General features: G+C 38.2%; 1 protein-coding gene across 2 annotated transcripts in view; it reads left to right on the top strand.

The window, feature by feature from the left end:
• The window catches only part of cpeb4b (cytoplasmic polyadenylation element binding protein 4b), a gene marked incomplete at its 5' end in the record, with an annotated part of 30,769 nt that extends 20,949 nt beyond the window's left edge, over window positions 1-9,820 (top strand). For both annotated transcript variants that reach the window (XM_035666028.1, XM_035666027.1), the window contains 6 exon segments: window positions 851-1,021; window positions 1,208-1,297; window positions 1,542-1,660; window positions 1,837-1,951; window positions 3,079-3,260; window positions 5,102-9,820. In XM_035666028.1, coding sequence (XP_035521921.1) covers window positions 851-1,021; window positions 1,208-1,297; window positions 1,542-1,660; window positions 1,837-1,951; window positions 3,079-3,260; window positions 5,102-5,329 — 905 coding nt within the window.
• Window positions 9,821-13,346: the final 3,526 nt, after the last annotated feature.

The raw sequence follows: 13,346 nt of genomic DNA, 5'->3' as shown, positions 1-13,346 counted from the left end.
GACACACTCTCGTACACGCATACTTACTCACACACAGCACATACTGTAAGCTCAGGCTAACTCCCTTGCATAAATCTTTATAAAGCAGCTCAGGGCACGTTGTATGGGAGCAGGAATAGGCTAGGAAGGGGCTTAACCTCAACAACACACAGACACACACGCACAGTTCACTGTGAAACTGCTGTTTGTCTCAGAGAACCTGCATGCATGTTCAGTCCTCCATAGACATTGCAGTTGCTGGATGTGTGTGTGAGAGTCATGACAACTAGAATAAAAAAAAAATCAAGTCAGAATGACGCATAACATGACATTCTGTAATTGTCTTGCTTTTTGTTTTTGGTTCAGTCCAGTTTTTTTTTTTTTATAACTCGATGTTACACGACTGAAATTTACTTGTGACCACTTGGGTTTCTCGATTATGTCTGTATTTGTTTCTCCTAATCTTCATTATACAGTTCTAATATGAATTTTAGTTTAACATGATCCCTTACTAGCCTTTGTATGTTACCCTTCACACCTACTTGTGTGTTTTCCTTCCGACTGCAGTATTTTTTACAATAGTGGTCTGAGATTTTGAACATATTTTCCTAATAATGTGCATTACATGTTACTAACCTGCCTTAATTACATGGTAAACAATGTCAGATCAAGACTGAACTTAAAGACAGGTGGATTATTCATTGAGAGTGAAAAGTGAATGAAAAGTCAAGATAAAAGTGCGATTGTAGTTGTCATTACTGCCAGAGTGTTGTAACCATGGCAACCTTTACTCCTAGTGCTCTCTTCAGGAAATAACCCTTTCCTGCTCTCTTCCTCCTCCTCTTCTTCTCTTTCTCTCTCCCTCTCTCAGGACACTCCTCTCTCTTCCCCATGGAGGATGGTTTTCCCGATGATGAGCGTGGCGATCAGGGTCTCACAGGCCTGGGTTCTCCGCACTGCTTTCCACACCAGAACGGAGAGCGTGTCGAACGCTACTCACGCAAGGTCTTTGTGGGAGGTCTGCCCCCGGACATAGATGAAGGTAGGTCTCATTAACATCAAAGGGATTTCATTTTGGGTCATTTCAGTCATTTTCTGTTATGATTGAAACCTAGAAAAAGGGGAACTGGGAGGGAATGGTATACCGTAAGATAACATCAGAAAATTACACCTGCAATGCAAGCCTGCGGTCTGTCATTGAGTATGTATTCTATCTGCCTAATTTCAGATGAGATAACAGCCAGTTTCCGGCGTTTTGGACACCTGTTTGTGGACTGGCCTCACAAAGCTGAGAGCAAATCCTATTTTCCCCCAAAAGGTATGTTGACATTGTCATCACAGCTTCTTTATTCTGTTCTGTATTGACTCATTATTGTAAACTGATAAGTGTTTGTTAATACCGTGTTAGCCTCTACTACTACCTCTATTAATACATGTTTATCTGTGCAGGCAGTGTGATCAGATATACAGTCAAAGTAATCACTGAACTAAATTCCAACATGCCTCTTTGTCAATACTTTGCATCCCCAGCAGCACAAATAACTTTCCTGTATTTTATATAGGCTACGCCTTCCTGCTGTTCCAGGATGAGAGCTCAGTGCAGGCTTTGATCGATGCCTGCATCGAAGAGGACGGCAAGCTGTACCTCTGTGTGTCCAGCCCCACCATCAAAGACAAGCCGGTCAGTGAGAGCACACACAAATGCTCCCATCTGCTCACATCTCCTGCTGTGTCCACTGAACTCAGTGAAACTTGTGGTTATGACTTTTACTTGACTTTACAAGCAGCTTATATTAAAGTGTGCTTGGTGCAGTTTATTTCTAGAGTGCTGAAACCTGCTGGTTTTGTGTGTGACAGGTCCAGATCCGCCCGTGGAACCTGAATGACAGCGATTTTGTGATGGATGGATCTCAGCCTCTGGACCCGAGGAAAACCATCTTTGTGGGAGGTGTCCCTCGTCCGCTCCGTGCAGGTATCCCACATTTTCATGTTTGTCTTTTTATACAAGACTCTTTTTTTCCATCCGGTGAATTATCAACAAATGAGTGTTTACAATGACAACTCTTACATTTGAAGTATTTACTGAGCATATGGGTTGAATCCTGTGTGTTTGTTATTGTATCTTTCCCATATTTTCTGTCGATTATCAAAGGCTTTTAAAATGTTGTGAGTGTAGATGTTTTTGTGTTCCTATCTTTTCAGTCCACTTCTGCATTTTATCCTTTTGCATATGTTACTGTAAATCACAAATAAGCAAAAGTACCCATCATTCACTTCTCATGCTTAATTTCTTCCCAATCTTTGAAGTGCCAGCTTTGAGCAAAATTCTCCGTTCTGTAAGACACTGCAATGTGATCAGCTTGTGTTCATAATAAACATTAGACTTGCTAGAGGGTAGAGCTAAAAGAAGCACTGTTCCAGGGAAATCGGCTTTGACCTACACTGGTTCTATCAGGAAGTACTCTCAGTGGCACGCTGTGTCGTGCAGAATATTAAATTCCTTTTTATCCTGATAGCCATGTTATGTGCTCTGTGTTCATGTTTTCTGCACTGCTGGTAGCTGTGTTTTTAGACGTCTGTAGTCATGGCACTGACCAAGGTCATAAGACCCTGTGGTGCTTTAAATGTTTTATGACACTTTTGTAATATTTTTGTCTAAATTTACATGTATGATGCTTTTTTTTTGTTTTATGTTTTAACAAGTAAAGCTGCACTGTAAATTTGCAAGGTTATGTCCCCCCAGTTTACAATACATAGTGTACATAAACTTAATGGGATCTGTTGCAGCCATTTTAGCAGCTGACACAACTCTCATATTTGCCCCATCAAACTCTGCTGAACTTTAATCCATCTGTGATGACGGCTTTAAGCTCTCAGATCAACAACCCTCATCAACTTGGTGTGTGGTGTGTTTGTGTTCATTGGCTACATGGGTTTGAGTTCATGTATTAAGCCTGTGTGTGTGATTATGTATGCGGGTAATTGCAGGATTTTGCCAGAATGTTTGTTATTGTGTTTATGTCTTTTGCCTTTGTGCATCAAACTGCAATATTTTGCTCAGCTAGTTCCATATGTATTTTTTTCCCCCCTCCTTTGCAGTGGAGCTGGCCATGATCATGGACCGCCTGTACGGCGGAGTTTGCTACGCTGGCATCGATACAGACCCTGAGCTGAAGTACCCCAAGGGAGCGGGGCGGGTCGCCTTCTCTAATCAGCAGAGCTACATTGCTGCTATCAGTGCTCGCTTTGTACAGCTGCAGCATGGAGAAATCGATAAACGGGTGAGTGGAAAGAAAGGAGAGCTCAGTATTTTTCGGCCTCCCTTCTTGGCCCCCTTCTTTCTTCATTTGTCTCCACACATCTCAGTTCTTGTTGCTTCTACAAAACTTCTTGCCTTCGTCCCATTTCTGAGTTACCTAAAAACCTAAAAAAAGGAGAAGGTCTTACTAGATTTTTTGTTTAGGAGTGGAAAAAAATCAGAAACTTTTTACAGAATTTTTTTGATTATTAGTATTATTAGTAGATAATGTGTAGCAGGGAAGCACATTTTACGTATTTTTTAAGTCACTGTAGAAGATCAGTGCAAGTAGCAACGTTTGTCCTAACCCCAAGCTTCATGAAGTTCATTCAACCAAAATGTCTGCCATAGAGTGAGAGCACCGGACAGTATCAAAAAGACTGCTGTTGGATTTAGAGGAAATCCAACATAAACAAGGACTTTTGTCTCTTCCTACTTACTTATTTTTATTTAACCTTCATTTCTGTAGCACAGAGTAGGTTGGATGAGCATACGTGCTTATTTATAGCAATGCCCCCTTAGCAGTTACAGTGAGAAGTAAAAAAAAAAAAAACAGGAACAGACAGTCATTAGTAGAACAGAGTGATAAAGTGCAGATTCAGTAAAAGCGGTTACAGGCAGGTGGAAGATAGTTATTGAGCACAGTGTTGATGTTACTGAGAGGTTTAGATGTTTTCATTTTTCGCTGTCATGTCAGATCATTCAATGAGACCGCTGACATTACCAGCAGTCCACTGCCTGCTTCGTTCAACTACTACTGTTACAGTTTCGAGCTAAGGCCATCAATGTCTTACCTACTGCCAGTATTCAGTATCATAATTAAGGTGGCCGGTAATTGACTTAAAAACTATTCACATTTGCACAGTAGAGGTGAGTGAACGAAAAGATAACGGGAGCAGAAATCCAACAGAAATATCTAGTGAAGAGGCAACATCGTACTATAAAACGCTGGAATAATAGTATGCTGCTTTCTCATTTGCATAATTGGTGTGCAGATTTTGTAGACGGAGTGCCTTGGTGACATTCACTTGCTAATGGCACAATCCCTCATCACTGAGGAGCTGGAAAGCAAGTGAATGGTGTATAGTATGGTCTGTAAAGGGAATTTGAAATCCAGAGCAATTCTTCATCCGACAGCTTAATGTGGCTGGTCCTTTTTTGTTATAGCTCTTCTCCCCTACTCCCTGCAATATTTAAAACTAATCCGCCAATGCCAAAAAAAGATTGTCTTGTTTGATGAACACGCTTTTAATTTCCTGTGACTGCTTCACAATAACAGCCACCTTGTGTTTCAATAGTTGAATTTTTTTAATGTGAACTATCAGCGGTAGGAAATGTTCAGTTTTCATCAGCAGAAACTTCATTTAGCTCTGTTACAGTGTCAAGAGAGTAAACGGTAAACTGATATCAATGACATAAGATCAAAGACAGTAAGCCGGATTACAGGCATATATCATTTCCTGTGAATCCCTTGTGCGTAGGTAGGCAATTTGAATCCCGGGCGGGAATGGCAGACTGTTACTAACAATGGAAACTACTATTTAGAGAGGAAATTACAGAAGCTAAATACATTGGCTCTAAAACCAGAACAAAAAATAGGTTTGATTGAAAATCTAAAGGATTGTAACTCTAAAGAACAATAGTTGTATATTTGTTACATTTTCCATACAATTTATACGTTTTCTTACTTAATTTTCTACCTTCCAGGCAGCCATCTCTCATTTCCTACAAGGTTGCTAAAAAAGGTTCTGGCAGAGACTTGGATTTATAAAGGAATTTCGAAAGGAATTGCTGAATTCAAATGATTCCTCCTTCTGGTTGCAGGTGGAAGTGAAGCCATACGTGCTGGATGACCAGCTGTGCGATGAGTGCCAGGGAACTCGCTGCGGCGGGAAGTTTGCACCGTTCTTCTGCGCCAACGTCACCTGTCTGCAGTACTACTGCGAGTACTGCTGGGCGGCCATCCACTCGCGCGCCGGACGAGAGTTTCACAAACCCCTGGTGAAGGAGGGAGGCGATCGCCCCCGTCACATCTCCTTCCGCTGGAACTGAGTGGACGTCAGAGAGGGAGAGGCAACAGGGGAACAGGAGGGCAGGTAGTGCAGGAGTCGCAAATCATTGTACAAATAAATGCACTTTTCTGTTGCTGGTTCCTTTTTGCTCTAATTTCACTGAACCTTTTTCTCATTTTTTTAAGTTAATATATATCTATATTTTGAAGATAGAAAAGAAAAACTGGAATTATATCCAAATATGTCCAGCAAGGAAAAAGATGTGTAACATAATTTTATTTATGCGTTTGATTTTTGAAATATTTTTATGAGTTCTCAAAAAATACATATATAGGAAAGTTTGAGGTGTGATATGGTACTCTGCTATTCAATTGGCATATTTTTCTAAACGATGTATTTTAATTTTTAATTTTGATACAAGGCGCCCCAAAACAAACACACTTCTTTTGACATTTTGACTTTTTTTGTAGCAGAGCTTTTGCGTTTTGTTTTGTATCAAGTCTCCAGAGCAAATGCTGTTGAAACAGTTTGTCATTGGCTATTTGTTTCTGAGAGGTGTGATTACGTTTTCTATTGATACGAGAGGCTCCAGAGCAAATGTGAATTGAAAAAAGGTGTTGCTAAAGAAGAGTGCACTTATTTCCAATTTAAAGAGTGCAGATCCAGTATATGAGACCCTTAGTAGTTAACCAAAGCTGAATTGTAATTAACTTTGAAGAACAGAGGGGGCCCACTGCAGAATGAAATGGATTCTTTTCCCTCCCAAAATGTTTGAAACTCTCTTTTTATGATTTTCCAAGATCATACAAATATTTTGATGTTACTTGAAAACCACAACAAAATTTTAGCAACACATATTTGGGTTTTGATCTCCATTTTGACATGCAAAAACTAATACCTCAAACTCAGCTGCTAATGTGCCGATACAGATACAAGAAAGAAAGCAAGAAAGAAAACATTATCACCCGCTGGTGTTCTCCTTTCCTTAGAACTTTAATCAAAGGGAAGTGATGCAACAGGCAGAGTGTAATGTGACTGGCACAGTTTTGTACTCACTTGCTTCATCACCTCCTTATTTTTGTAATCAAACCCAGGGTTGTGCTAGGGACAGAGCAGAGCATCGTACAGTATACAGCGTATTTAGGGGAATGTATGGCGTAGGGAGGCTACAGGAGAGACAGACAGGCTTACTGCTAAAGAGATAAGTCCAGCCCCACTCCCCCCTCCTCATGTCTGCCTGCAGCCTCTGCTGCTAAGCTAGCAGCTAACAGAGGGTAGGGCCTAATTCGTGGATCAAAACCTGCTTTCTGTGTCTGTTCACAGTTGGTGGCTTGGATCCAGATCTTTCAGGACTGAGGTTAAGGCAACTCCTCCAGAGAAGGCTGGTCAAGTTGGCCGCCTTTTTTATTGCAGTTTTTACGGGGCTACCACCAAACGGGGGAAATGCCTGTCTTTGTTAAATTTTCTTTTTCTTTTTCTTAATGCATTTGTGCAATTCTCCCAAGTCTTTAATGAAAAAGTTCTGCTTTGCATCCAAGAGTCAGCTAGATTTAATGAAAGAAGCAATTAAAGTTTATCTGAATTCCGAATCGTCAGCACACATTTGAGTCATGGAGAGATCTGCCCTTGCGGCGAACCCTCTACCCTTTCTCCTGCCAAGCTAATCCAACTCAGCATCCAGTGTTTTTGAAGCATAAATGAAGATAGTCTCTGCAGTGTGCTCTACTACTGCACACTTGTTACCCACATGCAGTTTGCTCTTGATAACAGTCGGTTGTACCCAGTGGCTTTTGGGAACCAAAGATGGCTGTGCGGTAGTGGGTCATACTGTAGCTCATTTCTTGTTTAGGTTTTTATTCTTATTTTCTTTTTTATTTCTTTTAAGGACGTTTTTCATATATATTTTTTAAAAATCTGTCACTTCTACCCAGTTTCGCTTAACTGTCAAGCCCAGCAAACCAAAGATTGGCCTTGAACATAATATATTTATATATATATATATATTTGACAGTGCAGTCAAAACCCATTAGAACACCAGTGGAAAAACAACAGGGCTTGCAGACACACATACAAACCCACACACACATACACACACACACACAACACCACACACACACACACACACACAACAAGGCTCACACGTCTCCATAGCTCAAAATGGAGGTGCACGCTGTTAGCAAACTAGTTGTTTTTATCTCAAATAGGTCTGCGTGTTGGGAAAATTTTAAACATGAAGTGGCACATTCACACAGCGAAAAGTTAAAACAATCTCACATTGTTTGATGTTTTAAGTCACTCAGTGGCAACCTACTAGCCGAGCATTTAAATATGTCAGGGAGTTAGTACAGAAACTTGATTATACACACTAGTGAGTAACGTATCCTCATATCGTCGTGGTGTCGTTGCACCAGTTTTGCACCCTGGACATTAGTTTTGTGGGTGTGGTGGGTGAGCATTTTAGAAGTTAAAACACTTTGTGAAGAATTTGCTGTTAAATGAGATAAAAAAAAAGATTATTTTATACATGGCCTGCTGATTTTTGGTACAGGTGTTTTCTAGCTAAATTATTTTGGTCATGCACATGAATAAACATTTATTATGCACTACTTTTCTAAATATTTTTTCTTTTTCCAACAGTCATTTTAGGCACATTTTTCACAAATGGGGAAACTCCTTTTTGCAATACCTCAATTTTTCACATTGTGAAAGGTAGCTTTTGTACTTTTGTTACTGAGAGATCTGCATATATGGAAATGTTCATTTTAAGAAAAAAAGTTGAGTGATTTCAATATATATTATTTTCAATTATGCTTTTTATACATTTCAGTGCTGAGGAAACTTTACAACTAAGTGCGCACTTGTGTTGATGCGACTTCAGATCTGCAGAGGAGAGACCAAAGTGTATTGCTCTCTTGGTCTTAGCTTTTTGGTACACTAGACGTTTCCAGTCAATCTGGTCAATAACAGCATGGCGAGAATAATAAAAAAAAAAAAACAAGTTGTAATTTGAAATCGATGTTAATGTCTCTAAACATGGCTATACTAGTTGGAAAATGGTAACTTCTGTCTTGGTTTCCTCTCCATAGATGGAGTATAACTTATTATAAGGAGAATGCAAAATTTGGTTCACGCTTAACGCTGAATCTCGTATCACAAGAATGGATGTTTGGTGTTTAGATATTTTAATATTTGAAAAAAAAAAAGTATATATATATTCTTGAACTTGCCAACTAGCACCTATTGTAATCCTTAGCATGCATGACAAAAAAAAAGAGAAAATGACAAGTACATGAATTAGCTATTAAAATTAATTGTTGTGGTGTGCACCAAATGTTTCTCAACTATTAAGTTGTTAAGAACAACCCAAACCCACTCTCACCTCACCTCACACACACCCCCCACCCTGTCCCCGTCCCCTCCCCACGTGTTGATCTCCTCGCTTCCCCATTCGCAGACCTCTGCAGGATGCACATGACAGAGAGATAAGACGAGAAACAAGACAGAAACTTAACTTTAAATCGATTTGGCAGTGCAGGACTTTGAGCATCCTTATAGAACACTGTTTTAAAAAGACTTGAGAACTCATCCCCGCTGTCTGTCGAGGTGATCTTATATAGACCTATCTGGAGGAAGGGGAGCTTAAAGACTTGAATGTGGTAAATGTTGCAAGTTAACTTCAAGTTGTTATGTGCAATACTTCTTTTGAACCTTTTTCCAGATAAAGACTCTTTGCAATGTAATTCTTTAATGCCATTTTTAATTGCAGACATTTAATTAAAGAAGATGTTAATATGTTTTTCACAGTCATTTTCTACTGTTATTGTAATCCTTTTCATGCTGGTGTTTGTAAAAAAGAAAAGAAATCAAACTATTTGTACTAATATAAATAATTGAAGTTATTTTTAAAACATTAAAGGTTTTGTGCTCATTTGCTTATTTTGTTTATTTTAAGCTACTGTGATTGATTGCATTGTAATTATTAGGTCAACAATGTATTTAGCTGTTTATTGGTATATTTTTAATTGGAATGTATAATTGATTTTTATAATTTTGATCAGATTTTTGTTATATTTTTGAGGTGAAGCTTTTAATATGTTAAAGTGTCTAGTTTTTACTAATTGCTATATTGTGCTCCACAATATATGGTTCACATTTTCTGAAGGAAAATAAATATTTAAATATTTGTCTGTTAATGATGTTACTTAATGGCAAGATTTCAATAGTTTTTAACTGTGTATGGGAAGGTTGTTGTATTTATTAATAGCATTTTTTTACTTAAGATATCACCTTAATTTTTATTGTCATTTCACTTTATAAGTTCCTATTTTTGTATTTTCCTTTCTAATTAAGTTATGTAATACGGATATGTCCATATTTCTAGGAGTTGGTCTGTAGAAGTGCTAGTGAAACGAAAAAGAAAAATCTAATGTTATTTAATTGTTTGCAGCCAACTATTTATAACAGTATGCATAATTTTTAAATATTTGTAATGTGAAATGTTGAATGAAATAAATCTTAACTGTGATGAAAATATGTGCTTGGTGTGCTTATTTATGTTAAGTCTTGGGCATTTAAAGCTGTTTTGGGTTTTACTAACCACAAGGTGACCCCGCCATATTTTGTCACATCTTTCTGTGTTGTAATCACAGTTTGGCTCTGTTGTGTAGTGTAATATTACCATGTGCATGGTAACAGTCAACATTGAGCTCTGACTGTAAATCAGAAAAAAAACATCACGTTTGTTGTTGTCATTGTCCACAGCCAGCAGTGATGCCATAGTGTACTGACCACACCTTGGAGTCTACTTTTGCGTCACTGAACATCAGCAAAAATAAGATTTTTGGCTGGTAAAGGTCCAGTGTATAAGATTTAGTGGCATCTAATGATGAAGATGCAGATTGCAACCAACTGAACTGTTCAGCCTTCCAAGCATGTAAGAGAAACTAAGGTTGCTGCGAAACTTGGAAAAAAAACAAAAGGCCCTGTCTAGATTCAGTGTTTAACTAGTCCGTTCTGGGCGACTAGAGAAACGTGGTGGTTAAAAATGGCAGACTGTAGAAGAGGACCTGTTCCAACTGTAGATTAAAAACGGGTCATTCTAAAGTAACAACAACACGATTATCATGTTCAGCTGATTATACTATAAGAAAACATATCTATGATTATTATATTCCATTTCTGCCAACAGATCCTCCTAAATGTTACACACTGAATCTTTAACTCTAAATCCACTTAACTGAGTTAATAAACTAAATGTACAGACACAGATTATACTATCAATCGATTCTGGTCCCATTTGTTAAATGTATCAAAAAGTTTTAAGTTTGCCTTTACACTTGCAGTCTTTCCCAGCCATCAAAAAAGCTTTAAGATGGACTGACTCTTTACTGGACTTAAATTCTCTTCAATCAATGATCTAAGGATGGTGGGTGTTGTACAGATTATAAAGCCCTCTCAGGCATATTTGTAATTTGTGACATTGGGCTATATGAATAAAACTGACATGATGATCAGCTACTTTGGTGGGATACCACTATGTTTAGAAGGCCTGGGTCATCTGTTTGAATATATAGCTAATGTAATAATGTGTTTAAATCTTTTCATAAATACTTATCCACCCTGAATCGTCAACCTACTTTTCACTTTTTTACTTTTTACTTTTCTCTTTTCCACTGAATTGAGTAAAGTACTTGTGACTTAGTCATGTGAAGAATTTCTTTCCAACAATTTATAATAAACCCTCAGTTTAAGGCCAAGGCACACATGTCATTCACTTTGTGAATCCATAAAAACCTGACATGCTCTCCAACAATCAAAGCAATAGCTGACTGGGTCATGTGTTGTTTTCAAATTCCAGAAAAAAATGTAACAAAGTGACCGATGGCTCAGTATCACCACCATCTGGTTGCACCTGGCACTGTTGAGTGTGACAAAAAGTGTGATTGTTGCTCATCGAAACGTCATTTAATGTGCTGGCACGAATATATTTCATGTACAATTCCCTTTTCTTTCACACCTGATGATAATTTGTTGAAATGAGATTCTACTGGCATAAACTGCAGGCTGTATGAAACAGCTTTGAGATTTGAAGAAGACTTAATAGAGTGCAGTAGCAAACGACCTTTCCAGGTGAGAGTACCGAGGGATACGGATGCTGGATTAACAGAATACAGATCTTCTCCACGCCTACTAACATGAATGCAACCATTACACTTCTTAGACAAATTACTACAAGACAGAACATCTTGGTAATATCTACTTAAAGGTTAAAAAATCAATATGACATATTTGCATACACAAACGAGGAGCTTCTCAGACGGTGCCAGGAAATAAACATAAGGAAATTAGCTGTATTACCATATAGCACAAAACAAACAGAGGGTACTGTTTCTCCAGTGAAGACTGAAGCTTTGAGAACACCCTGGCATTAACCACCATTACAGATTGGACTGCCAGGTGGAAGTTGTTTGATTTCCTTGTGCTTAATTAGTGAACGGTTAGGTTCCCTACTTTCAGGTTGATCCAAGGACGAGATAGATAGCCAACATGTTGTCAGCTGGAAGAATGCCATGGTGTAGTGCTGTCAGTCTTCCAGAGATCGGCCTACATGGGCTCAGACTACATCATCTTTACAAACTACTATAACATATCAATGCAGGGGAGGTGTTGGAGGGGTTGGCAGCAGACTCTCTGGAAGATAAAAACATGCCCTCATTGTCCATGCATGCAAATATCCTTGTTGTCCATGAGGGCAGGCAGACTTGTTGATTCAGGCATAGGAAAGTTGGATGGGAGCATGCTAAGCAAATGAAGCATTGCAGGTAAACAGGTCCACCAAGGAAAGCAGGCAGGGGTTGGAAGAGTACATTAAATATTTCGTAGCTGTAGCGAAGTTATCATACAACACAGGAGAATGTGAGGCGTGAAGTGATACGGGTCTTGAAGGGATAAATTGTTCAAAATAGTGTCATGGGGCAGAGATGGAGGGCAAAGGAGAGAGAAAATTATGTTTCTGAATATTTCACTGTGATTCTGTTAAACATCTGATTAGAGAGATCTACTCAAGTCAAGTCAAATTTGATTTATATAGCCCCAAATCACAAATTACAATTTGCCTCAGGGGGTTTCACAATCTGTACAACATCTAACAGACCCTCAATTCGAGTAAGGAAAAACTCTGGATATAGGACAGAGAGAACAGAGAGAACAGCTTGTGTTTTGCAGAGACATTTTTTCAGGTTGTTTCACAGGTTTGTTTCATTTTTCTATGTGTTGGATGAAAGGACTGCAAACCTTAATTTTGTGGCACAACCTTGTGTTGAAAAAAAATACAAAATACATACATGATGTGTTTATTCAAAGCATAATGAAAAATTATGGTATTCTGGAAATATATATGTGCACAGATACCAATCATAGGTCATATTGCTAAATTTGGCTGAATTATAGTCCTCTCTGTCAGGGCACATAAATTACCTGAAGTAATCATCTTGTTTGAATTCCCTTTTTCAAATATTTATTTGTGAATTAGCTTTTACTTGCCTTTTTGATTTATATTTATATTACCATACTTAAGGATGTTTAATTCGCTTTTATGATTTATTTATTTATCACATAAATTTGCTAGGAGAAACAACTTATCTCAAATAATTTTCTCTCCGTTTCCCAAACAAACACATAAAAAATCTCAGCATCTGCCTCTCAGATGGTTTCACACTCTGACACCATTAATATGTATGTAGTTAATATAGTTTTCTTTTTTAGAGGTTCTCAAGTCTGACTGTGTGTCACTCATTGAACCACCAGGTGGAGCTGTAGGACCAAGATAACCAATTTGCGTGGCACATGGTTCATGCTGTCTTCAAGAACTGTGGGAAATATTTAATGTCTGATCTGTTGTCCCAGGATATTTGTCTCTTTCAAATTTACAAATGGAAAAGTGTGATTTTTTTGTTTGGGAATGAAATTAAAAATAATGTATTTTCTATTTTACTTACTTACTTTACTCTGCATACACATCTTTCATAGAGCTGCTCTGATAATTTATGTATATATAT

Source organism: Morone saxatilis, unplaced genomic scaffold (assembly GCF_004916995.1).
Source record: "Morone saxatilis isolate NCDOM2014 unplaced genomic scaffold, NCSU_SB_2.0 Contig20, whole genome shotgun sequence".
Classification (NCBI taxonomy): Eukaryota; Metazoa; Chordata; class Actinopteri; family Moronidae; genus Morone; species Morone saxatilis.
The sequence above is the reverse complement of the archived record's forward strand: the minus strand, read 5'-3'. Positions and strand labels throughout refer to the sequence as shown.